The 27,483-nt window shown below is 40.8% G+C and overlaps 1 protein-coding gene across 2 annotated transcripts in view; it reads right to left on the bottom strand.

Moving 5' to 3' along the window:
- Positions 1–27,483, bottom strand: part of LOC128638694 (oxysterols receptor LXR-beta) — a 184,893-nt gene that overhangs the window by 48,356 nt on the left and 109,054 nt on the right. For both annotated transcript variants that reach the window (XM_053690814.1, XM_053690815.1), the window contains exons 7-9: positions 22,478–22,698; positions 22,139–22,318; positions 14,778–14,877 (exon numbers count right to left, since the gene is read on the bottom strand). In XM_053690814.1, coding sequence (XP_053546789.1) covers positions 14,778–14,877; positions 22,139–22,318; positions 22,478–22,698 — 501 coding nt within the window. The remainder of the gene's footprint in view (positions 1–14,777; positions 14,878–22,138; positions 22,319–22,477; positions 22,699–27,483) is intronic.

Below are 27,483 nucleotides of genomic sequence, written 5' to 3'. Positions count from 1 at the left end.
CTCCTAGCCAGCAGGAGGAGGCAAAGAGCACCACAGCAAAGCTGTTAAGAATCACTCCCCTACCCATAATCCCCAGTCATTTGAGCGAAGGGAAATGGAAAAAGGAATAACACAAAAGGTGTAGAGGTGCCTAAGGTTTAGTAAAAAAATAACTCTTTATTAAGGGTGGGGTCGTGGACTCTCCATATCCGGAAAGAAAGAAATTTATCAGGTAAGCATACATTTTGTTTTCTTTCCTAAGATATGGAGAGTCCACAACGTCATTCCAATTACTAGTGGGAACCAATACCCAAGCTAGAGGGCACAGAATGAATAGGGAGGGAAAACAAGACAGGCAGACCTAAACAGAAGGCACCACTGATTGAAGAACCTTTCTCCCAAAAGAGGCCTCAGCCGAGGCAAAAGTATCAAATTTGGAAAAAACGCTTGACAAAACAGGGAAAGTCTGCCCCGCATTTGATCCGATCCCGGATTGGGGGCCGACCCTTCATGCTGAATTAGACTCAGCTGAGGGTTTCTTTGATTATTTCCCCTTATTCCAAGAAGACTTGGACTGTTCCTGCTTGGAAGAGGGAGAGGAAGACTTGACCTTTGAAGTTACGAAAGGAACAAAAATTACTTTGACGTCCTTTAGGTCTGTTCTTCTTGTCTTGTGGTAGAAAAGACCCTTTTCCACCCATAATATCAGAAATTATTTCTGCCAGACAAGGTCCAAACAAGGTCTTACTCTTGCAAGGAAGTGCCAGAAGCTTGGGCTTGTAAGTAATATCAGCTGACCAAGATTTTAGCCACAAAGCACTGCGGGCTAAGACAGTGAAGCCAGACATCTTGGCTCCCAGTCTAATAACTTGCATGTTAGCATCAGAAATAAAGGAACTGGCTAGTTTGAGAGTCTTAATCCTATCTAGGATCTTCTCCAACGGAGTCTCTGCTAAAATTGGATTGAGACAAGACGTTGCACCAATAAGATGCCACACTTGCTACTGTGGCACTACAAACTGCAGGTTGCCATTGAAGACCTTGATGAACATGCATCTTTTTCAAATAAGCCTCCAGCTTTATGTCCATGGGATCCTTAAATGAGCAGCTATCCTATAGGGATCGTAGTTTTCTTAGCCACAGTAGAAATAGCCCCTTCTACTTTAGGCACTGTGCACCAAGAATCTTTAATGGAGTCAGCAACAGGAAACATCTTTTTGGAGACGGGAGAAAGGTGTCCCTGGCTTCTCCCATTCCTGTGAAATAATCTCCGTCACACGGTCTGGAACAGGAAACACTTCCACAGAGGAAGGAACATCATAGTATTTATTAAGTTTACTAGACTTCTTAGGGTTGACAGAAGTATCGGAGTCGTCCAAAGTAGCCAATACCTCCTTTAACAGTATACAAAGGTGTTCAAGCTTAAATCCAAAGTTTACTTCTTCAGTATCAGATAAAGGAATTATACTGTCCAAATCTGAGGTTTCACCCTCAGAGGCTACCAACGTATCCTCATTATCAGACTTATGAGGGAGGGCAACCTGTGTAGCAGTAGATGGGACAGAAACCTTACTATCTGAAAGTCTAATTTTCCTCTTGCGTTTTCCCAGTATAGCAAAAGCAGAAAATGCTGCAGAAGATAACTGTGCAGCAAAATCTGCAGGCAAATAAACTCCTCCAGGAGGCTGAGAGGAACTGCAGGGCACTGTATGTGACGCCATTGAGGCTTGGGATGCCTGAACAGCATCATCCTGAGAGACACTGGGCTCAGAGGACAACAATTTATCTTTACATTGAAGAGTTCTAGCTAAGCATGCAGCACAGAATTGCATGGGCAAAACAATGTGCTTCTAAGCATAATAAATAATATCACAAGAAACTTGATCTATGTCCATCACAGCTTAAATAAAATTCCAACAGCTTAAATAAAATTGTTTGAATTAACAAAAAAAGAACTTTTATTAAAATAAGACTACTGTCACTTTAAGCAATCTTTCCTTCAGAGCAAATAACACAATTAACTGGATTGGAAAATAAACTAGGAACCTCTACACCTCAGTTACATGCTGAGGTAGCCTACCTGACCCCTCTGAATAATACGATTGTAAGGCAAACTGAAATCCAGCAGGTCGCAACCCTCCTGATCTGTAGAGCAGCTTAGACACAAACAGCCGCTCCGCTCATTACTGAGAACGAAAGTGCAGCGGGTCACGTGATCGGCCAAAGTGAAACTGCGCCATACATTCAAAAGCGTGCTTTTCTCAGTACAGCCAATTGAGCCAGATGCAAAGTTACAACAGTGTAACCAAGTAAATAAATGCCTAAAACACAACGGTCCTACCATTTAAAGAGACACATTGATAAACTTAAAAGACATCCCTCTCAACAATAAACTGCCTCACTAAAGCCCAATTTTCAATATGAGCCCCATAATACAAATATATATGGTAAGAGAATCCTCCCCACACATAGAAAGAGATTAACCCCAAGTCTCTGTCACATAATAAGTGCCTGCATCCTGCCAATGTCAATCCTTAATAAAGGATAAGTGTGTACCAGTAAATATAGCAGCAGTATCCTCTAAAGTGCAAGTCTCCAGTACCTAGAAGACAAAATGTAAATTTATGCTTACCTGATAAATTGATTTCTTCTATGGTAAGACGAGTCCACGGATTCATCCTTCACTTGTGGTATATTATCCTCCTAACAGGAAGTGGCAAAGAGCACCACAGCAGAGCTGTCTATATAGCTCCTCCCTTAGCTCCACCCCCCAGTCATTTGACCGAAGGTACAGGAAGAAAAAGGAGAAACTACAAGGTGCAGAGGTGACTGAAGTTTAAATAAAAAAAATATAATCTGTCTTAAAATGACAGGGCGGGCCGTGGACTCGTCTTACCATAGAAGAAATCAATTTATCAGGTAAGCATAAATGTACTTTTCTTCTATAAAGGTAAGACGAGTCCACGGATTCATCCTTTACTTGTGGGATACAATACCAAAGCTACAGGACACGGATGAACGGGAGGGACAAGACAGATGGTTAAACAGAAGGCACCACTGCTTGAATAACTTTTCTCCCAAAAATAGCCTCCGAAGAAGCAAAGGTATCAAATTTGTAAAATTTGGAAAAGGTATGAAGCGAAGACCAAGTCGCAGCCTTACAAATCTGTTCAACAGAAGCATCATTTTTAAAAGCCCATGTGGAAGCCACCGCTCTAGTAGAGTGAGCTGTAATTCTTTCAGGAGGCTGCTGTGCAGCAGTCTCGTATGCCAGACGGATGATGCTTTTCAGCCAAAAGGCAAGAGAGGTAGCCGTAGCTTTTTGACCTCTACATTTTCCAGAATAGACAACAAACAAAGAAGATGTTTGACGGAAATCTTTGGTTGCTTGCAAGTAAAACTTTAAAGCACGAACCACATCCAAGTTGTGCAATAGATGCTCCTTCTTAGAGGAAGGATTAGGACACAGAGAAGGAACAACAATTTCCTGATTAATATTCTTATTAGTAACAACCTTAGGAAGGAATCCAGGTTTGGTACGCAAAACCACCTTATCAGCATGGAAAACAAGATAAGGCGAGTCACATTGCAATGCAGATAGTTCAGAAACTCTTCGAGCCGAAGAGATAGCAACTAAAAATAGAACTTTCCAAGATAGAAGCTTAATATCTATGGAATGCATAGGTTCAAACGGAACCCCTTGAAGAACTTTAAGAGCTAAATTCAAACTCCATGGCGGAGCAACAGGTTTAAACACAGGCTTGATTCTAACTAAAGCCTGACAGAACGACTGAACGTTTGTGCAGTAGAATTGATAAAGCAGATATCTGTCCCTTTAAGGAACTAGCTGATAGCCCCTTCTCCAATCCTTGTTGGACAAAGGACAAAATCCTAGGAATCCTGATCTTACTCCATGAGTAGCCTTTGGATTTGCACCAATAAAGATATTTACGCCATATTTTATGATAAATTTTCCTGGTGACAGGCTTTCGAGCCTGAATCAAGGTATCTATGACCGACTCCGAGAAACCCCGCTTGGATAAGATCAAGCGTTCAATCTCCAAGCAGTCAGCCGCAGAGAAACTAGATTTGGATGCTGGAACGGACCTTGAATCAGAAGGTCCTGTCTCAGTGGTAGAGTCCATGGTGGAAGAGATGACATGTCCACCAAGTCTGCATACCAAGTCCTGCATGGCGACGCAGGTGCTATCAAAAACACCGAAGCTCTCTCCTGTTTGATTCTGGCAATCAAACGAGGAAGGAGAGGAAATGGTGGAAACACATAAGCCAGGTTGAACGACCAGGGTACTGCTAGAGCATCTATCAGTACTGCCTGAGGGTCCCTTGACCTGGACCCGTAACGAAGAAGTTTGGCGTTCTGACGAGACGCCATCAGATCCAATTATGGTGTGCCCCATTGCTGAATCAATTGTGCAAATACCTCCGGATGGAGTTCCCACTCCCCCGGATGAAAAGTCTGACGACTTAGAAAATCCGCTTCCCAGTTCTCCACTCCTGGGATAAAGATTGCTGATAGATGGCAAGAGTGAGTCTCTGCCCATCGAATTATTTTGGTAACCTCTATCATCTCTAGAGAACTCTTTGTTCCCCCTTGATGATTGATATATGTTACAGTCGTGATATTGTCCAACTGGAATCTTATTAATGCGGCCGACGCCAGCTGAGGCCACGCCTGAAGCGCGTTGAATATCGCTCTCAGTTCTAGAATATTTATCGGGAGGAGAGCCTACTCCCGAATCCTCAAACCCTGAACTTTCAGGGAATTCCAGACTGCACCCCAGCCCAATAGGCTGGCGTCCGTCGTCACTATGACCCACGCTGGCCTGCGGAAACACATTCCCTTGGACAGATGATCCTGTGACAACCATCAAAGAAGAGAGTCTCTGGTCTCTTGGTCCAGATCTATCTGAGGAGATAAATCTGCATAATCCCCATTCCACTGTCTGAGCATGCAAAGTTGCAGTGGTCTGAGATGCAAGCGAGCAAACGGAACTATGTCCATTGCCGCTACCATTAAGACAATTACCTCCATACACTGAGCCACTGACGGCCGAGGAATGGAATGAAGAGCTCGGCAGATGGATAAAATTTTTGATTTCCTGACCGCCGTCAGAAAAATTTTCATGTCCACCGAATCTATCAGAGTTCCCAGGAATGGAACTCTTGTGAGAGGGATAAGTGAACTCTTTTTTTACGTTCACCTTCCACCCGTGAGATCTTAGAAAAGCCAACACGATGTCCGTGTGAGACTTGGCTAGTTGGTAAGTTGACGCCTGGATTAAGATATCGTCCAGATAAGGTGCCACAGCTATGCCCCGCGGCCTTAGAACCGCCAGAAGGGACCCTAGCACCTTTGTGAAAATTCTGGGAGCCGTGGCCAACCCGAAGGGAAGAGCCACAAACTGGTAATGCTTGTCCAGAAAGGCAAACCTGAGGAACTGGTGATGATGTTTGTGGATAGGAATGTGTAGATACGCATCCTTTAAATCCACGGTGGTCATATATTGACCCTCCTGGATCATCGGCAAAATAGTCCGAATGGTCTCCATCTTGAAGGATGGGACTCTGAGGAATTTGTTTAGGATCTTGAGATCCAAAATTGTTCTGAAGGTTCCCTCTTTTTTGGGAACCACAAACAGACTGGAGTAGAACCCTTGCCCCTGTTCTGTTTTCGGAACTGGGCAGATCCCTCCCATGGTATATAGGTCTTCTACACAGCATAAGAACGCCTCTCTTTTTGTCTGGTTTACAGACAATTGAGAAAGATGGAATCTCCCCCTTGGGCAAGAATCTTTGAAATCTAGAAGATACCCCTGGGTCACGATTTCTAAAGCCTAGGAGTCCTGAAGTCTCTTGCCCAAGCCTGAGCAAAGAGAGAAAGTCTGCCCCCTACTAGATCCGGTCCCGGATCGGGGGCTACCCCTTCATGCTGTCTTGGTGGCAGCAGCGGGCTTCTTGGCCTGTTTACCCTTGTTCCTAGTCTGGTTAGTTCTCCAGACTGACTTGGATTGAGCAAAATTCCCCTCTTGCTTTGCTGCAGGGGAAGAGGTATAGGGACCACCTTTGAAGTTTCGAAAGGAATGAAAATTATTTTGTTTGGTCCTCATCTTATTCGTCTTATCCTGAGGAAGGGCATGGCCTTTCCCTCCAGTGATGTCTGAAATGATCTATTTCAGTTCAGGCCCGAATAGGGTCTTACCCTTGAAAGGGATGGCTAAAAGCTTAGCCTTTGATGACACATCAGCAGACCAGAACTTAAGCCATAACGCTCTACGCGCTAAAATGGCAAAACCTGAATTCTTCGCTGCTAATTTAGCCAGTTGAAAAGCGGCATCTGTAATGAAAGAATTAGCTAGCTTGAGAGCTCTAATTCTATCCAGAATATCATCTAATGGGGTCTCAACCTGAAGAGCCTCTTCCAGAGCCTCGAACCAAAAGGACGCTGCAGTAGTTACAGGAACAATGCACGCTATAGGTTGGAGAAGAAAACCTTGATGAACAAATATTTTCTTCAGGAGACCCTCTAATTTTTTATCCATAGGATCTTTGAAAGCACAACTGTCCTCAATAGGTATAGTTGTACGCTTAGCCAGGGTAGAAATAGCTCCCTCCACCTTAGGGACCGTCTGCCACGAGTCCTGCACGGCGTCTGATATAGGAAACGTTTTCTTAAAAGTAGGAGGGGGAGCGAACGGAATATCTGGTCTATCCCACTCCTTAGTAACAATTTCCGAAATCCTCTTAGGGACCGGAAAAACATCAGTGTAGGCAGGAACCTCTAGGAATCTGTCCATTTTACACAATTTCTCTTGAACTACAATAGGGTCACAATCATCCAGAGTCGCTAAAACCTCCCTGAGCAATAAGCGGAGGTGTTCTAGTTTAAATTTAAAAGCCGTCATATCTGAATCTGTCTGAGGGAACATATTTCCTGAATCAGAAATCTCTCCCCTCAGCCAGCAAATCCCTCACTTCAGAACATTGTGAGGGTACATCGGATATGGCTAATAAAGCGTCAGAGGGCTCAGCGTTTGTTCTCACACCAGACCTACTGCGCTTCCCCTGCAACCCAGGCAGCTTAGATAAAACCTCTGTGAGGGTAGTATTCATAACTGCGGCCATATCTTGCAGGGTGAAAGAATTAGACGCACTAGAAGTACTTGGCGTCGCTTGTGCGAGCGTTAATGGTTGTGACACTTGGGGAGAATTAGATGGCATAACCTGATTCCCTTCTGACTGAGAATCATCCTGCGACATACTTTTAGTAGCTAAAATATGTTCTTTACAATTTATTGACCTTTCAGTGCATGAGGGACACATTCTAAGTGGAGGTTCCACAATGGCTTCTAAACATATTGAACATTGACTTTCCTCAATGTCAGACATGTTGAACAGGCTAGTAATGACTACAAACAATCATGAAAACACTTTATTTAGTGAAAAAAATAACAATCTTAAAAAAACGGTACTGCGCCTTTAAGAGAAAAAAAGCATACACGTTCTGCAAAACAGCCTAAACATGCACCAAATTTTTCAGAATTTTGTACGCAGACACAATATATGTAGTTAAGATTGTCCCACAAGGAATTTTAACAATTAACCCTTTAATGTGCAAACCGGATTGAAAATAGGCCCAGATCCGGAAAAAAAACACCCTCAGCACCTTGCCACAGCCCTGCTGTGGCCCTACCTGCCCTCAGGGATAGTAAATGTGGGGTTAAAGCTTCGATTTGGCCCAAAACATCCACCAGGGCCCTCAGGAGTTAGAGCTTGATGCTTGCTGAGGCGCGAAAATAGGCCCCGCCCATCTCACTCGATGTCTCCAGCCTCAAAGAACCGCACCAGAGCGGTTATAACTAGCCATGTGGGTTCTGAGACCAAGAAATGAAGCCATGTGTGCCCTCAATAAAGTTGCCCAAAACGTTATAGCCCACAAAACCTTAAAGCACTCCCAGATCATAAAAACGTTTGCCCACAAACATTTACAAGTCAGTGTCAACCATATTAGTAATTGGCCCCTTATGCAAGCTTAGTAATGCCCTTCTTATTAGCTCTAGGATTACTGCTTACCCTTACCCTCCTGGGTATAATGTCAGCCTTTCTGAAATACACAGTCTCTCCAGAAAAATATGACTGAACATACCTCACTGCTGCATAGCATGAAAACGTTCCTCACACTGTAGTTTCCTGTACTCCTCAGCCTCTGTGGGAACAGCAATGGACCTTAGTAACAAATGCTAAGATCATCATCCACCAGGCAGCAGTCTGCTGCCTGAGAGTAAATAGTACACACCGGTACCATTTAAAATAAACTCTTGCTTGAAGAAATTAAAAACTAATATTTTATCACCTCTTTCACTTTACCCTTCCTACTTACTTAGAGTAGGCAAAGAGAATGGCTGAAGGGTGGAGCTAAGGGAGGAGCTATATAGACAGCTCTGCTGTGGTGCTCTTTGCCACTTCCTGTTAGCAGGAGGATAATATCCCACAAGTAAAGGATGAATCCGTGGACTCGTCTTACCTTTATAGAAGAAAACATAATTTATGTAAGAACTTACCTGATAAATTCATTTCTTTCATATTAGCAAGAGTCCATGAGCTAGTGACGTATGGGATATACATTCCTACCAGGAGGGGCAAAGTTTCCCAAACCTCAAAATGCCTATAAATACACCACTCACCACACCCACAATTCAGTTTAACGAATAGCCAAGAAGTGGGGTGATAAGAAAGGAGCGAAAGCATCAAAATAAGGAATTGGAATAATTGTGCTTTATACAAAAAAATCATAACCACCACAAAAAGGGTGGGCCTCATGGACTCTTGCTAATATGAAAGAAATGAATTTATAAGGTAAGTTCTTACATAAATTATGTTTTCTTTCATGTAATTAGCAAGAGTCCATGAGCTAGTGACGTATGGGATAGTAAATACCCAAGATGTGGAACTTCCACGCAAGAGTCACTAGAGAGGGAGGGATAAAATAAAGACAGCCAATTCCGCTGAAAAATAATCCACAACCCAAAACAAAAGTTTTAATCTTAATAATGAAAAAAACTGAAATTATAAGCAGAAGAATCAAACTGAAACAGCTGCCTGAAGTACTTTTCTACCAAAAACTGCTTCAGAAGAAGAGAAAACATCAAAATGGTAGAATTTAGTAAAAGTATGCAAAGAAGACCAAGTTGCTGCTTTGCAAATCTGATCAACAGAAGCTTCATTCCTAAACGCCTAGGAAGTAGAAACTGACCTAGTAGAATGAGCCGTAATCCTTTGAGGCGGAGATTTACCTGACTCTACATAAGCATGATGAATCAAAGACTTTAACCAAGACGCCAAAGAAATGGCGGAGGCCTTCTGACCTTTCCTGGAACCAGAAAAGATAACAAAAAGACTAGAAGTCTTTCTAAAATCCTTAGTAGCTTCAACATAATATTTTAAAGATCTTACTACATCCAAAGAATGTAAAGATCTCTCCTTTGAATTCTTAGGATTAGGGCACAATGAAGGGACAACAATTTCTCTACTAATGTTGTTAGAATTCACAACCTTAGGTAAAAATGTAAATGAAGTCCGCAACACCGCCTTATCCTGATGAAAAATCAGAAAAGGAGACTCACAAGAAAGAGCAGATAACTCAGAAACTCTTCTAGCAGAAGAGATGGCCAAAAGGAACAGAACTTTCCAAGAAAGTAATTTAATATCCAGAGAATGCATAGGTTCAAACAGAGGAGCTTGTAAAGCCCTGAGAACCAAATTAAGACTCCAAGGAGGAGAGATTGACTTAATAATGGGTTTGATACGAACCAAAGCCTGTACAAAACAATGAATATCAGGAAGATTAGCAATCTTTCTGTGAAAAAGAACAGAAAGAGCAGAGATTTGTCCTTTCAAGGAACTTGCAAACAAACCTTTATCCAAACCATCCTGAAGAAACTGTAAAATTCTAGGAATTCTAAAAGAATGCCAGGAAAATTTATGAGAAGAACACCAAGAAATGTAAGTCTTCCAGACTCAATAATAAATCTTCCTAGACACAGATTTACGAGCCTGTAACATAGTATTAATTACTGAGTCAGAGAAACCTCTATGACTAAGAATCAAGCGTTCAATTTCCATACCTTCAAATTTAATGATTTGAGATCCTGATGGAAAAAAGGGCCTTGATATAGAAGGTCTGGTCTTAACGGAAGAGTCCAAGGCTGGCAACTGGCCATTCGAATGAGATCCGCATACCAAAACCTGTGAGGCCATGCTGGAGCCACCAGCAGTACAAACGAACGTTCCATTAGAATTTTGGAAATCACTTTTGGAAGAAGAACTAGAGGCGGAAAGATATAGGCAGGATGATAATTCCAAGGAAGCGATAACGCGTCCACTGCCTCCGCCTGAGGATCCCTGGATCTGGACAGATACCTGGGAAGTTTCTTGTTTAGATGAGAGGCCATCAGATCTATTTCTGGAAGTCCCCAGATTTGAACAATCTGAAGAAATACCTCTGGGTGAAGAGACCATTCGCCCGGATGTAACGTCTGACGACTGAGATAATCCGCTTCCCAATTGTCTACACCTGGGATGTGAACCGCAGAGATTAGACAGGAGCTGGATTCCGCCCATAGAAGTATCCGAGATACTTCTTTCATAGCCTGAGGACTGTGAGTCCCACCTTGATGATTGACATATGCCACGGTTGTGACATTGTCTGTCTGAAAACAAATAAACTATTCTCTCTTCAGAAGAGGCCAGAATTGAAGAGCTCTGAAAATCGCACGGAGTTCCAAAATGTTGATTGGTAATCTCGCCTCCTGAGATTCCCAAACCCCCTGCTCTGTCAGAGACCCCCATACAGCACCCCAACCTGACAGACTCGCATCTGTTGAGATCACAGTCCAGGTTGGACGAACAAAAGAAGCCCCTTGGACTAAACGATGGTGATCTATCCACCACATCAGAGAATGTCGTACATTGGGATTTGAGGATATTGATTGTGATATCTTTGTATAATCCCTGCACCACTGGTTCAGCATGCAAAGCTGAAGAGGTTGCATGTGAAAACGAGCAAAGGGGATCGCGTCCGATGCAGCAGTCATGAGACCTAGAATTTCCATGCACAAAGCTACCGAAGGGAATGATTGAGACTGAAGGTTTCGACAGGCTGAAACCAATTTCAGACATCTCTTTTCTGTTAGAGACAAGGTCATGGACACTGAATCTATTTGAAAACCCAAAAAGGTTACCTTTGTCTGAGGAATCAATGAACTCTTTGGTAAATTGATCCTCCAACCATGTCTTTGAAGAAACGACACAAGTCGATTCGTATGAGATTCTGCAGAATGTGAAGACTGAGCAAGTACCAAGATATCGTCCAAATAAGGAAATACCGCAATACCCTGTTCTCTGATTACAGAGAGAAGGGCACCGAGAACTTTTGAAAAGATCCTTGGAGCTGTTGCTAGGCCAAACGGAAGGGCCACAAACTGGTAATGCTTGTCTAGAAAAGAGAATCTCAGAAACTGAAAGTGATCTGGATGAATTGGAATATGAAGGTATGCATCCTGTAAATCTATTGTGGACATATAATTCCCTTGCTGAACAAAAGGCAGAATAGTCCTTATAGTTACCATTTTGAATGTCGGTATCCTTACATAACGATTCAATATTTTTAGATCCAGAACTGGTCTGAAGGAATTCTCCTTCTTTGGTACAATGAATAGATTTGAGTAAAACCCCAGACCCCGTTCCAGAACTGGAACTGGCACAATTACTCCAGCCAACTCTAGATCTGAAACACATTTCAGAAACGCCTGAGCCTTCACTGGGTTTATTGGAATGCGAGAGAGAAAAAATCTTCTCGCAGGCGGCCTTACCTTGAAACCTATTCTGTACCCTTGTGAAACAATGTTCTGAATCCAAAGACTGTGAATCAAATTGATCCAAATATCTTTGAAAAATCGTAACCTGCTGTGCTGGAATGAGGGCCGCACCTTCATGTGGACTTGGGAGCTGGCTTTGATTTTCTAAAAGGCTTGGATTTATTCCAGACTGGAGAAGGTTTCCAAATGGAAACCGTTCCTTTAGGGGAAGGGTCAGGCTTCTGTTCCTTATTTTGACGAAAGGAACGAAAACGATTAGCAGCCCTGTATTTACCCTTAGATTTTTTGTCCTGAGGCAAAAAAGATCCTTTCCCTCCAGTAACAGTTGAAATAATAGAATCCAACTGAGAACCAAATAACGTATTACCTTGGAAAGAAAGAGAAAGTAAAGTTGACTTAGAAGTCATATCTGCATTCCAAGTTTTAAGCCATAAAGCTCTTCTAGCTAAAATAGCTAAAGACATATACCTGACATCAATTCTAATGATATCAAAGATGGCATCACAAATAAAGTTATTAGCATGTTGAAGAAGTTTAACAATGCTATGAGTATCATGATCTGACACTTGTTGTGCTAACGTCTCCAACCAGAAAGTGGAAGCAGCAGCAACATCAGCCAAAGAAATAGCAGGTCTAAGAAGATTACCTGAACATAAATAAGCTCTCCTTAGAAAGGATTCAAGCTTCCTATCTAAAGGATCCTTAAAGGAAGTACTATCCGCCGTAGGAATAGTAGTACGTTTAGCAAGAATAGAGATAGCCCCATCAACTTTAGGGATTTTATCCCAAAACTCTAATCTATCAGATGGCACAGGGTACAATTTCTTAAACCTTTTAGAAGGAGTAAATGAAGTACCCAGATTATTCCATTCCCTAGAAATTACTTCAGAAATAGCATCAGGGACAGGAAAAACTTCTGGAATAACTATATGAGGTTTGAAAACCGAATTTAAACGCTTAGTAGATTTAGTATCAAGAGGACTAGACTCCTCCATATCTAATGCGATTAACACTTCTTTAAGTAAAGAACAAATAAATTCCATTCTAAATAAATATGAAGATTTATCAGTATCAATATCTGAGACAGAATCTTCTGAACCAGATAAATCCTCATCAGAAACAGATAAGTCAGAATGACGACGGTCACTTAAAAATTCATCTGAAATATGAGAAGTTTTAAAGACCTTTTACGTTTACTGGAAGGAGGAATAACAGACAGAGCCTTCCTAATAGATTTAGAAACAAATTCTTTTACATTAACAGGAACATCCTGAGCATTAGATGTTGAGGGAACAACAACAGGTAATGGATTATTACTAATGGAAATACTATCTGCATTAGCAAGTTTATCATGACATTCATCACAAACTACAGCCGGAGGAACAGTTACCACAAGTTTACAACAAATGCACTTAACTATGGTAGAACCAGCATCAGGCAGCGTCTTTCCAGAAGTAGATTCTGATCCAGGGTCAAGTTGAGACATCTTGCAATATGTAATAGAAAAAACAACATATAAAGCAAAATTATCAAATTCCTTAAATGACAGTTTCAGGAATGGGAAAAAATGCCAATGAACAAGCCTCTAGCAACCAGAAGCAATAAAAAATGAAACTGAAATAATGTGGAAAAAGGTGGAGACAAGAATGACGCCCACATATTTTTTTTTTGGCGCCAAAAAGGACGCCCACATTATTGGCGCTAAGTACCACACCTATATTTTTTGGCGCTAAGAATGACGCCACATCCGGTGACGACGAAAAATAACGCCCACATGTTTGGCGCAAAAAAACGTAAAAAAAACTTCCAGCGTCAATTAGGGCGCCGGAAATGACAATTTTTTTGCGCCAAAAAAGTCTGCGCCAAAAATGACGCAATAAATTGAAGCATTTTCAGCCCCCGCGAGCCTAACAGCCCACAGGGAAAAAAAGTCAATTGAAAAACTGTAAGGTAAGAAAATTGAATCATTCATATGCATTATCCCAAATAATGAAACTGACTGTCTGAAATAAGGAATACTGATTACCCTGAATCAAGGCAAATATAAGTTTAAACACATATATTTAGAACTTTAAATAAAGTGCCCAACCATAGCTTAAGAGTGTCATAATAAAATAAGACTTACTTACCCCAAGACACTCATCTACATATAGTACATAGCCAAACCAGTACTGAAACGAGAATCAGTAGAGGTAATGGTATATTTAGAATATATTGTCGATCTGAAAAGGGAGGTAGGAGAAGAAATCTCTACGACCGATAACAGAGAACCTATGAAATAGATCCCGTAGAAGGAGACCATGGTATTCAAATAGGCAATACTCTCTTCACATCCCTCTGACATTCACTGCACTCTGAGAGGAAAACCGGGCTCCAACCTGCTGCCAAGCGCATATCAACGAAGAATCTAGCACAAACTTACTTCACCACCTGCACGGGAGGCAAAGTTTGTAAAACTGAATTGTGGGTGTGGTGAGGGGTGTAATTTATAGGCATTTTGAGGTTTGGGAAACTTTGCCCCTCCTGGTAGGAATGTATATCCCATACGTCACTAGCTCATGGACTCTTGCTAATCACATGAAAGAAAAGCACTTACCTGCAAATCCTTGCTTTCAGGGAAAAGTTCCCAAAAAAGGTATTATTTTTCTTCAGACACCAAAACTTCACCTCCTCCACTGACAGAGGCAAAGAGAATGACTGGGGATTATGGGTAGGGGAGTGACACTTAACAGTTTTGCTGTGGTGCTCTTTGCCTCCTCCTGCTGGCCAGGAGTGATATTCCCACTAGTAATTGGAATGACATTGTGGACTCTCCATATCTTAGGAAAGAAATCGCATTGAAAGAAAAAAAAAAAAAAAAGTATTAATCTGTTTTTGTTTATTCACCCAGATTGAGTCTCTCACCTGCTCGGTGGAAGTCATCCTTGCTATATGTGAAGTCCTTGAGGAAGGTTATACATTCTGTCTCATGATTGTAGCGCCGAGCTGTTTCAAGCAGCATTATCTGTTCAGGTAAAATTAAATAGCATTATTTTTTGTTAAGGAAAAAAGTAAAACCACGGTCTGCTGTCTGCCCTCCTGTGAGTTAGCAGTGATTGTGGGTGTGTTTGTTTTTGTCTATTTCTAAAATGTTGTTCTTCTTGGTCAATAACATTTTTTGTATGACTTGTTTATCTAGTGGATTCTTACAATAATCACATTGAAATTTAAATTGACCGAATTAGAAGGTGATAAATAAAAAAAAAAGAGTCAACAAAGCAATGTATCCTATTGTAAACAACATGGCTCGATAAACAAACCAGATTAAAAGGGACAGTCTACTCCAGATTTTGTATTGTTTAAAAAGATAGATATTCCCTTTATTACCCATTCCCCAGTTTTGCATAACCAACTTCTATATTAATACAATTTTTACCTCTGTGATTACCTTGTATCTAAGCCTCTACAGAATGCCCCCCTTTTTCTGTTCTTTTGACACAGACATGCATTTTAGCCAATCAGTGTTGACTCCTAGGTAAATCCACAGGAGTGAGCATAATGTTATATACATGGCACAGATGGACTAGAGCTGTCTATCTGTGAAAAACTGTCCAAATGAACAACTGGCATATGAACCTACATAGGTTTAGCTTTCAACAAAGAATACTAAGAAAACAAAGAAAAACATTGCTGAATTAAGTACATTGGAAGTTTGTTTAAAATTGCATGCCCTATCTGAATAATAAAAGTTTAATTTTGAATAGACTTTAAAGATTAACATTTAAAAAAATAAGATTTATACTTGGTAATAAAAATCAATTTAGTCACCCTTGATGTAAAAACAATTAAGTACTAGTGGGGTATATTAACTTGTGCGCTTGAGAGCAGGTTACAAAAAAATCCCAGATGCCTGCCTTTCTGATAAAAAAAAACAAAAAACTATTTCCTGCTGTCACTAGTTCATGTAAAATCAAGTCAAGAGAAACAATGAAGAAAGATGAACTTTTACCCTTAATTTGAGTCCTCAGAGCTTAACAGAGGCTGAATATACAATAAAAATTGTCACAAGGGTCCTCATATGTGGTGTGTGAAGAATTCATCAAAACCAACTTTCTCTCACAGTGAAATTAAGATTCCAGTGTGGTGAGTACCAAATAAACCTATAATATTGAATGGATGAGGCAAGACTTCCAAAAAACGGTATGTGAAGACAAATTGCTGCTTAGCCCACCTGAAGCTGTATATCTGGTGAAATGCACTTGTACTCTAAATGGGAGATTGTTTCCCCCTTATCTACAAGCAAAAAAAATAAATAAAAGAGCAAATCCAACCAGACAAAAAAAAAAAAAAAAAAAAAAATCTTTGGAGGTTACTAAGGATATTGGACACATTCTGTTTGTTGTGATCTCTGAGGGAAGATTGTAACAAGACTTACAAATAATAGCTCTTTACACATCAGTTCTGTAAAGAAGAGGCCCCGCCCTTCTCATTATGTGTATTAGAGGAGAATGAAGGAATAATAATCTGGATTTAGTATTTTGCCAATGCACCTCATTCAGAAGAAGAAAATGTGAAGACCTAATAACTGCCGAATCCTGATGGACAAAGAAAGCAAAAGCACCAAGCTCTGAAACAAGTCTTGTTGTAGAATTAGCAAACTACAAAATGAGACTTTAAAAATATTGCTTAGGCAAAGGTTTAGAAGCACAAATAAGTATAAAAGTCTAACTCAGATCTCAAGGAGGTATAGGATTATTTAAATTAAAAAAAAAAAAAAAAAAAGGTTAAAAGGTTTGTTTACCTGATAAATTCATTCCTTTCACAGTGGTGAGAGTCCACAAGACCCACCCAAGTTTTTGTTCAGTTGACGGCAGTTCTAGTTTGCACCTCCTTTTTACTCTGCTTGTCCTTTCCTGCTTTTCTCCTCTATTTTGCTTAACGTTAGACTGAGGAGTGCAGGGAAGTGGGAGGGATTAAAAGCTTTTGGTATGTTGTGTATTTTATTTGCCTACTTCTAGTGGTAAGGAATTGATTTATGGCCATGTAAAAGAATAGCTGCTACCCTAAAACAAACAACACACACAGATTATCCTTAAGGGGAAATGCAATCTGTGTGTTTTGTTATTTCATGATTTAGATAGACATAATATGAAAATCGGTTTAGAACTATATGCTCTATTATCAAATTTGCTAAATTCTGTTTGTATCCTTTGTTGAAGGAATAGCAAAGTACTACTGGGAGCTAGTTGAGCACTTCAGGTGAGCCAATGACAAGAGGCATATATGTACAGCCACCAATCATTAGCAAGCTGCCAATAATGCTCTTCCTGAGCCTATCTATGTATGGTTCTAAACAAAGAATACAAAGAGAACGAAGCAAAATAGACAATAGAAACAAATTAGAAAGGTGTTCAAAATTGCAGGCTTTATCCAAATCATGAAAGTTTAATGTTGACTTTACTATCGCTTTAAGATAGACAATGCTTTTAGTGAAAGCACTTTAAAAAGGCACATTAAAGAGACACTGAACCCAATTTTTATCTTTCATGATTCAGATAAAGCATTCAATTTTAAGCAACTTTCTAACTTACTCCCATTATCAGTTTTTCTTCAATCTCTTGCTACCTTTATTTGAAAAGCAAGAATGTAAGTTTAGAATCTGGCCCATTTTTGGTAAACAACCTGTGCTGTTCTTGCTGATTGGTGGGTTAATGCAATAAACCAATAAACAAGTGCTGTCCAGAGTTCTAAACCAAAAATTGTCTGGCTTCTTATCTTAGATGCCTTCTTTTTCAAATAAAGATAGCAAGTGAACAAAGAAAATTTGATAATAGGAGTAAATCTGAATCATGATAGAAACAATTTGGGTTAAGCATCCCTTTAAGGTCAATCATATTTTTCCGTCAGAAATTATCCACTGCATTGAAAAATATTTGCATACAAAATAAATTGTTTAAAAAAGAACTAAAAACTGTAATTTTATTGTTGTAAAATGAGGTTCTTCTCATACAATCATGGCCAAAAATATTGGCACCCCTGCATTTGTCAGATAATGGGCCACTTCGCCCAGAAAATTGTTGCAATTACAAATGTTTAGACATTCTCATGTTCATTTCAATTGTTTGTATTGGTATGACACAAAAAAGTGGAGGAAAAAAAAAAAAAAAAAGACAAAACTGACACATTCCACGTAAAACTCCAGTACTCTCCAGCACTTTGTTGTAAACTATTTCTGGGTGCTTTTTGACGTGTGCTTTGGGTCACTGTCCTGCTGTTAGACCCATAACATCGGACGGAGATCCATCTTTCTAACACTGGGCCCTACATTGCACCACAGAATTCTTTGTTAGTTTTCAGATTTCATTATGCCATGCACACAGTCAAGATATCCAGTGCCTGAAGCAGCAAAGCAACCCCAAAACATCAGTGAACCTCCACCTCATTTCTATTTCTGAAAACAGTAGAATGATGGGCTTTACAAAACGCTGTCGTTTTGTTTTGTCTGTCCACAACACATTCTCCCAAAATGATTGTGGCCTCTTCAGGTAAGTTATAGCAAACTCCAATCTGGCTTTTTTATGTTTCTGTGTCAGCAGTCGGGTCCTCCTGGGTCTCCTACCATAGCGTCCCTTTTCATTCAGATGGCGATGTATAGTGCGAGCTGACACATTTGTACCCTGTGCCTGAAGGTCAGCTTGAATTTGTCTGGAAGTTGATTGAGGCTCTTTATCCACCATTCGAACAATCCTTTGTTGCAATCTTTGATCAATTTTTCTCTTTCGTCCACGTCCAGGGAGATTAGCTACAGTGAGCAAAAAAGGATGTGAGAAGCACTCGAGTGTCAGCAAGTAAAATCATTTATTAGACAGTTCCAAATGTCAAATAAACGCAAAGTGAGGAGTGAATACTCCTAGGTAAAATGCAGAGCAAAGTGTACAAAAAAGGTGAGTGCAGGGGCACTAGAACGGCTTACGCGTTTCGGCCTAAGCCTTACTCATAGCCATATTAAAACTGTGTGACAAACAAACGTGTTTTCAAACCGTGCCCATGCACCAATTGGCCGCCCGGTAACCACCTCTCTGATGGCTGGCCAATCCTAAGTGTGTAATCAAACACACCCACCCACCCTTTTCACCTTCAGTTGAGGCACTATACAAACCCTCGAATCGGTAATAAAACCAGATAGGGTGGTTGCCGGTGGGGTGTCCGTCCCCTCCGTGACGTGTGTTCCCGGGGTTATCACTATGAACCAACAAATAATGCAAGCAGCGTAAAACCGATCTGCCCTGTGGTGTCAGCATGAATCACATTCCCCCTGCAAACACACGTAGCGAGGGCATAGAGCCAGCCGTCACAGTATCATGCTAACTAATGCAATAAGAGTCAGCACTGTGCAGATCGGTTTTACGCTGCTCGCATTATTTGTTGGTTCATAGTGATAACCCCGGGAACACACGTGACGGACACCCCACCGGCAACCACCCTATCTGGTTTTATTACCGATTCGAGGGTTTGTATAGTGCCTCAACTGAAGGGGAAAAGGGTGGGTGTGTTTGATAGGGGTGTGTTTGATTACACACTTAGGATTGGCCAGCCATCAGAGCGGTGGTTACTGGGCGGCCAATTGGTGCATGGGCAAGGTTTGAAAACACGTTTGTTTGTCACACAGTTTTAATATGGCTATGAGTAAGGCTTAGGCCGAAACGCGTAAGCCGTTTGTTCTAGTGCCCCTGCACTCACCTTTTTTGTACACTTTGCTCTGCATTTTACCTAGGAGTATTCACTCCTCACTTTGCGTTTATGTGACATTTGGAACTGTCTAATAAATGATTTTACTTGCTGACACTCGAGTGCTTCTCACATCCTTTTTTGCTCTATGTACTTCTCTGGCCTGAGTGATCACGGAGGTTCAAGCAAGTGGCTGCAGGGTGGCTCATTAACTAATGGATCATTTGTGTCTAGACTGAAGACCGCTGTTCTCCGTGGGGTGTGGACGACTAACGACACAAATACATTCACAGGTCGGATATCCTGGTAGGTGGCCTGTTTGCATCGCAAGGTATGTGCGCTACAGCGAATGGAGAACTGTGTTACACTGTTAATTTGCAATATACAGCTAGCTTGAATGTGAAGGTTCTTGTAACCGGAAGGTCTGTTCTTGATCACATTGCCAGATAGGAGGATTGAGGTTACCTCTCTGTCATTTGGCACATCTGTTTACCAGGGGTTGGGACATTACACATTGGACATGTTTAGAAGTGACGGTTGTCGTTACTGGCACAATAGTGTTTGTACATAGTCTGCCACCACCCTTTTGATTGGTTTTACACCCATCATATTTCTTACCTCAGATTAGCTACAGTGCCATGGGCTGTAAATTTCTTGACAATGTTGCGCACAGTGAACACAGGTGCATTAAGATCTCTGGCGATGGACTTGTAACCTTGAGATTGTCCAGGCGTTTCCACAATTTTTGTTCTCAAATCCTCAGACAATTCTTTGCTGCTCTTTCTCTTCTCCATGCTCTCAGTGTGGCTCACAGAGATACACAACAGAAATATTGAGCCAATTTTTCACCATTTTAACTGGCTGCCGGTGTGATGTCTATATTATCAGCACCTGTTAATTGATACAGGCGAGTTTCATTACAAATAACAGGAGCATCACAAACCTTTAATGCAATTATTTCTAACAATTTTTAGAGGGTGCCAATAATTTTGTCCAGTCCATTTTTGGAATTTTGCGTGGAATGCGTCAGATTTGGCTTTTTTTCTCCACTTTTTTTGTGTCGTACCAATACAAACAAAAGAAATAAACATGAGAATATCTAAACATTAGTAATTGCAACAATTTTCTAGGCGAAGTGGTGCATTATCTGACAGAAATGCAGGGGTGCCAATATGTTTGGCCATGACTGTATTAACCAATCACTTTACAGCATGTAGGAGTGTCACTACAGCCTCTCTGGGGGAGTGGAAGTGCTACAATTTTCAGAAATAAATTAAAGGAAAAGCAGGCAAAATTCAGAATTGAAGTGCAATACATTTATGGTGAATGAAATGTGTTTTATGTACCTTTAATCCATTAATGTCTTGGCAATGAAACAGATGCCTAGGAAGAAGACTGAAAATTTGAGGAAAAGTTACCTTATGTCCTTCCAGACCAATGGAGTTAAAAAAAAAAACAAAGTACTCCTGGCCACATTGCCAGAATTGGCTTCTGCTTGTATCATCTTAGTTTCTTATAAAAGGGACATTAAAGTGCAAAACCAAATGCTCTAATATGTCATAGCATTTCACTATTGCTTTGTTGCTTGCATATAAAATATTTACCAATGTGTTAACCCCTTTGCAGCAGTTAAAGGGATACTAAACTCAATTTTTTTCTTTCATGAATCAGATAGAAAGATGCTTAAAATTGTACGCTCTAATTTACTTTAAAAAGCAGGAATGTAAAGATTAGGAGCTGGGCCGTTTTAGGTTCAGCACTCGGGATAGTGCTTAATTATTGGTAGCTACATTTAGAAATGTTTTAATGTTTTAGTACTTTAATGGATTTTAATTTTAAAGCCAAACAACATCTAAAGGAATAATGTGGCCAATTCTCCATAACCAATGTAGCCTAAACTTAATTTATAGAAACTAAAAGCAACCTACAGATTGAGTCAACAGCCTGAAAAGCTTTATTTTAAAGTGACATGATACCCAACATTTCTCTTTCATGAATCATGATTCAGATAGAGCATAGAATCTTAAAACAACTTTCCAATTTAATTCCACTATCAAATCTGCTTTATTCTCTTGGTATCCTTTGTTGAAGAAGCAGCAATGTACTACTGGAAGCTATCTGAACAGATCAGGTGAGCCAGTGACAACAGGAATATATATGCAGGTACCAATCAGCAGCTAGTTCCCAGTCGTACAGTGCTACTCGAGAGCCTGCTTAGGTTTGCTTTTCAACAAATGATACCATTAGAACAAAGCAAATTAGATAACACAAGAAATTGGAAATTTGTTTAAAATTACATGACATACTTAAATCATAAAAGTTTAATTTTGAATTTACTGTCCCTTTAAGCATTTCACAACATCTATCCTTAAAATGCCTGAATAAGGGGGGTTCCTTAGTCCTAAAGGTTGGTTTGGACTGGCAGTAGGGTCCAGTAGTACCTTTGCAGGGGGGGGGGGGGGGGGGGCGGATAACACAGCGAGAGGCAAGAGAAGAGACAAAAGAGGAGAGAAAAATTATTTATACAGTAAGAACCCCCCCCCCACACTATTTCATACCTCAATAGTGGAAGCTTTCAGTAGTGCTATCTGATCCTCTCGTGACAGCTCCAAAAACCCTGGAACTTGCTTGGCAAAGTCCACAATCTCCTGAACTGAAATTATTGCCAATTCTGTAAAGTGAGCAAATCGCTGTTGACGAGCTTCACGGCTGTTTGGGTCACTACCCAGAGGCCATGGCTAGTAATAAAAAGCAACAAATATAATGTGAGACATTGGACTAAATCAGCTACACAGACACACTACAGCAAAAGAGAATGGTTTAATGTTGTTTAGAGAGTACGACTACAGATACATATGTTTTCTTGCTCATCTGTTTTGACATATATAGGAGCATACCGTAACTTTGGGCTGGTCACTAAAAGATCTCTTGTTGCATTGCTGTTGTGCTGAAACTAGTTGCTGGATCATTTCTTCCTGTTGTGGTGTGAGTTGAACTATATCTTGAGTGAACATACAAGGACTAGGAGGAACCAAGACAGCAGTTGAACGCACTGCATCATCTTCCTGCTGTCTTTTTTTAATCTTCTTACAGCGGATCTGTTCCTCAGAAAGAACGCCTAGATTAAGCACAAGGGGATTAGCAAGTGAAAGTCAGAGGACTATCGTACAAATAGAAAAGTAAATCATGACAAGGTGCTCAGAACTATTCGCAAATGCTCATTAAAGGGACAACCCAAAACTTGTATTTCATGATTCAGATAGAGTAAATAAAAAAAATCAATTTACTTCTATTATCAAATGTACTTAATTATCTTGGTATCTTTTGTTGAAAAGCAGGCATGCTAAGAAATGTAAGAACCACTACTGTTGGAGACAATACTTTGTCTCAACCATAGGGGGTGCAAATGTTACTTACAAGGGATGTATGAAAAACAACACAGTGTAATAATGTTATGAGATATGCAATAAAAATATTGTGTACTTGACTTGTCTGCCAAAAATCAAACATTTAAAATCAAAGACAAATACACGTGCAATGAATTCTTTAAAATCCAAATACACAATTTGTCTTATTCCTTGTTAAATGAATCATGTCACCTCTAATATGTCTATCAAATGATTCATTTAACAAGGAATAAGATATATTGTGTATTTGGATTGTAAAGAATTCATTGCACGTGTATTTGTCTTTGATTTTAAATGTTTGATTTTTGGCAGACAGTGGTTGCGTGATGAGGATTTTTTTGTATCAAACATATAAAGTTATATTTATTTATGTATTAGTGACAATGTAGCAATGGAGGTTTGAAACAATTAGTTGGAAACACCTGGTAAAGGGTGTGTGAATATAGAAGCATTTGATTGGATGTGTAGAATTTAAAAGTCAGTGCTTCCAGGCAAGGGACATATGCCTGATGAAACAGCTAGTGCAGCTGAGAAATGCGTTGCAACTGTTTTTAATACTTTAGGCTAAACCTTAAGTTTTTATTTATACCATTTTATTAAAATGTATATATATCCATCGCTCTGGAAGCCTGAGCTTTTTTGTCCCGAGTTTACACCAGGAGCAACAAAAAGGGGAGACTGTCCTGCACCAAGGATCAGTGAGCTGGGACACAAAGATCCCAGTCTGTTCAACTCAGCACAATAGGGTGCTGCAACACTTGTGAGTATGGTTCTTCAATAAGAAGTGTGATTCGCAATCGTGTCCTAACAGTGTTACACTAGGCGGTGCCCCCTTTTTTGTGTGATTTTCATTCACAGAATAATGCTAAGAAATGTGCATGTGTCTGGACGCTATATTGCAGCAGTTTTGCAAGAATGCCTTTAATGTTATACATTGTGCAAACAATGCTGTGGAAAAGCAAAATTCTTGCAAAACTGCTGCTCCAGACATATACTAGTTGTCTACCTAGATATTCTCTTCAAAAAATAATAATAATAATGAGAAGAAAATGTATTTATTTGTTTAATTGTAAGCTCCATCTAATTTAACAGAAAGAAAAACTGTGGGTATTTATGTGCCTTGAAAGAATGCAATTACAATGTATGGTCTAGTTTCCATTGAGGTGGTAAAGTGTGGAAACTGGTGGTGACATAAAAAATCTCCATAAACTTTATTCATTGTTGTAATATTAAAGCAGTTGCTTATACTTCATAGAAATCCTTGCAATATGTATTCCTCTATTTAAAGGGATTTTACCTTTTATTTATCATGAAACAAGAACAAAGGAAATGTAATTACAGCAAGTAAATAACTTGACAGATTAATTAAATGATAGATATCAGGAGCATTGCTACCGGAATGCAAATCAAATAAAATGACCAACACCTGCAAACTTCACAGTTTCTTTCATCCTGCAGGACTGACCAGCATCCTCTGGCCAAAACTGAGGCTGCGATAGCAGCTTCAGAGACCCATCGGCTGCAGGCTCGCTTCTTAACCCATTACGTTATGTGGCAAATCTCAATCCCTCTGGACTTTTCCAACAGGGGAGATTGACAACACCTGGTCACACATTATTGGCTGCACGCGAGCAGGGGGTGGCGTTGTACACTTCCCGTTGTGTTAAATTATAAATTCCGGCAGTGTATTGCTGCTCGCTAAGCACAACACCAGGCGGACAGGGGCAAAGATATACACCACCTGTCCACCCGCTTGTTAAATCTGGGCCTTAGTGTCAATTCTGTAATGCTACATGAAAACTTGTGGTAAACTGCGGCATTATAAAGGCTACTTCCACATCTGACATCTAGAAACATCTCACCTCTTTGCAACTGCTAGAAGGTCAGTAATATTATTTCAGAAGAAGGATAGAAAAGCTGTGATAACTATAGTGTACATACGCAAAGCATAAAGGCTAAGGCATAGTCTTTTAAAAAAAAAACAGAATTTATGTTTACCTGATAAATTTCTTTCTCCAACGGTGTGTCCGGTCCACGGCGTCATCCTTACTTGTGGGATATTCTCTTCCCCAACAGGAAATGGCAAAGAGCCCAGCAAAGCTGGTCACATGATCCCTCCTAGGCTCCGCCTACCCCAGTCATTCGACCGACGTTAAGGAGGAATATTTGCATAGGAGAAACCATATGGTACCGTGGTGACTGTAGTTAAAGAAAATAAAATATCAGACCTGATTAAAAAAACCAGGGCGGGCCGTGGACCGGACACACCGTTGGAGAAAGAAATTTATCAGGTAAACATAAATTCTGTTTTCTCCAACATAGGTTTGTCCGGTCCACGGCGTCATCCTTACTTGTGGGAACCAATACCAAAGCTTTAGGACACGGATGAAGGGAGGGAGCAAATCAGGTCACCTAAATGGAAGGCACCACGGCTTGCAAAACCTTTCTCCCAAAAATAGCCTCAGAAGAAGCAAAAGTATCAAACTTGTAAAATTTGGTAAAAGTGTGCAGTGAAGACCAAGTCGCTGCCCTACATATCTGATCAACAGAAGCCTCGTTCTTGAAGGCCCATGTGGAAGCCACAGCCCTAGTGGAATGAGCTGTGATTCTTTCGGGAGGCTGCCGTCCGGCAGTCTCGTAAGCCAATCTGATGATGCTTTTAATCCAAAAAGAGAGAGAGGTAGAAGTTGCTTTTTGACCTCTCCTTTTACCAGAATAAACAACAAACAAGGAAGATGTTTGTCTAAAATCCTTTGTAGCATCTAAATAGAATTTTAGAGCGCGAACAACATCCAAATTGTGCAACAAACGTTCCTTCTTTGAAACTGGTTTCGGACACAGAGAAGGTACGATAATCTCCTGGTTAATGTTTTTGTTAGAAACAACTTTTGGAAGAAAACCAGGTTTAGTACGTAAAACCACCTTATCTGCATGGAACACCAGATAAGGAGGAGAACACTGCAGAGCAGATAATTCTGAGACTCTTCTAGCAGAAGAAATCGCAACTAAAAACAAAACTTTCCAAGATAATAACTTAATATCAACGGAATGTAAGGGTTCAAACGGAACCCCCTGAAGAACTGAAAGAACTAAATTGAGACTCCAAGGAGGAGTCAAAGGTTTGTAAACAGGCTTGATTCTAACCAGAGCCTGAACAAAGGCTTGAACATCTGGCACAGCTGCCAGCTTTTTGTGAAGTAATACCGACAAGGCAGAAATCTGTCCCTTCAGGGAACTTGCAGATAATCCTTTTTCCAATCCTTCTTGAAGGAAGGATAGAATCCTAGGAATCTTAACCTTGTCCCAAGGGAATCCTTTAGATTCACACCAACAGATATATTTTTTCCAAATTTTGTGGTAAATCTTTCTAGTCACAGGCTTTCTGGCCTGAACAAGAGTATCGATCACAGAATCTGAGAATCCTCGCTTCGATAAAATCAAGCGTTCAATCTCCAAGCAGTCAGCTGGAGTGAAACCAGATTCGGATGTTCGAACGGACCCTGAACAAGAAGGTCTCGTCTCAAAGGTAGCTTCCAAGGTGGAGCCGATGACATATTCACCAGATCTGCATACCAAGTCCTGCGTGGCCACGCAGGAGCTATCAAAATCACCGACGCCCTCTCCTGCTTGATCCTGGCTATCAGCCTGGGGATGAGAGGAAATGGCGGGAACACATAAGCTAGTTTGAAGGTCCAAGGTGCTACTAGTGCATCCACTAGAGCCGCCTTCGGATCCCTGGATCTGGCCCCGTAGCAAGGAACTTTGAAGTTCTGACGAGAGGCCATCAGATCCATGTCTGGAATGCCCCACAGGTGAGTGACTTGGGCAAAGATTTCCGGATGGAGTTCCCACTCCCCCGGATGCAATGTCTGACGACTCAGAAAATCCGCTTCCCAATTTTCCACTCCTGGGATGTGGATAGCAGACAGGTGGCAGGAGTGAGACTCCGCCCAAAGAATAATTTTGGTTACTTCTTCCATCGCTAGGGAACTCCTTGTTCCCCCCTGATGGTTGATGTACGCAACAGTCGTCATGTTGTCTGATTGAAACCGAATGAACCTGGTCCTCGCAAGCTGGGGCCAGGCCTGGAGCGCATTGAATATCGCTCTCAGTTCCAGAATATTTATCGGTAGAAGAGATTCTTCCCGAGACCAAAGACCCTGAGCTTTCAGGGATCCCCAGACCGCGCCCCAGCCTATCAGACTGGCGTCGGTCGTGACAATGACCCACTCTGGTCTGTGGAACATCATCCCTTGAGACAGATTGTCCAGGGACAGCCACCAACGGAGTGAGTCTCTGGTCCTCTGATTTACTTGTATCTTCGGAGACAAGTCTGTATAGTCCCCATTCCACTGACTGAGCATGCACAGTTGTAATGGTCTTAGATGAATGCGCGCAAAAGGAACTATGTCCATCGCCGCCACCATCAACCCGATCACTTCCATGCACTGAGCTATGGAAGGAAGAGGAACGGAATGAAGTATCCGACAAGAGTC

The sequence above is a fragment of the Bombina bombina genome, chromosome 8 (assembly GCF_027579735.1).
Source record: "Bombina bombina isolate aBomBom1 chromosome 8, aBomBom1.pri, whole genome shotgun sequence".
Lineage (NCBI taxonomy): Eukaryota > Metazoa > Chordata > Amphibia > Anura > Bombinatoridae > Bombina > Bombina bombina.
This window is presented reverse-complemented; position numbering and strand designations above follow the sequence as displayed.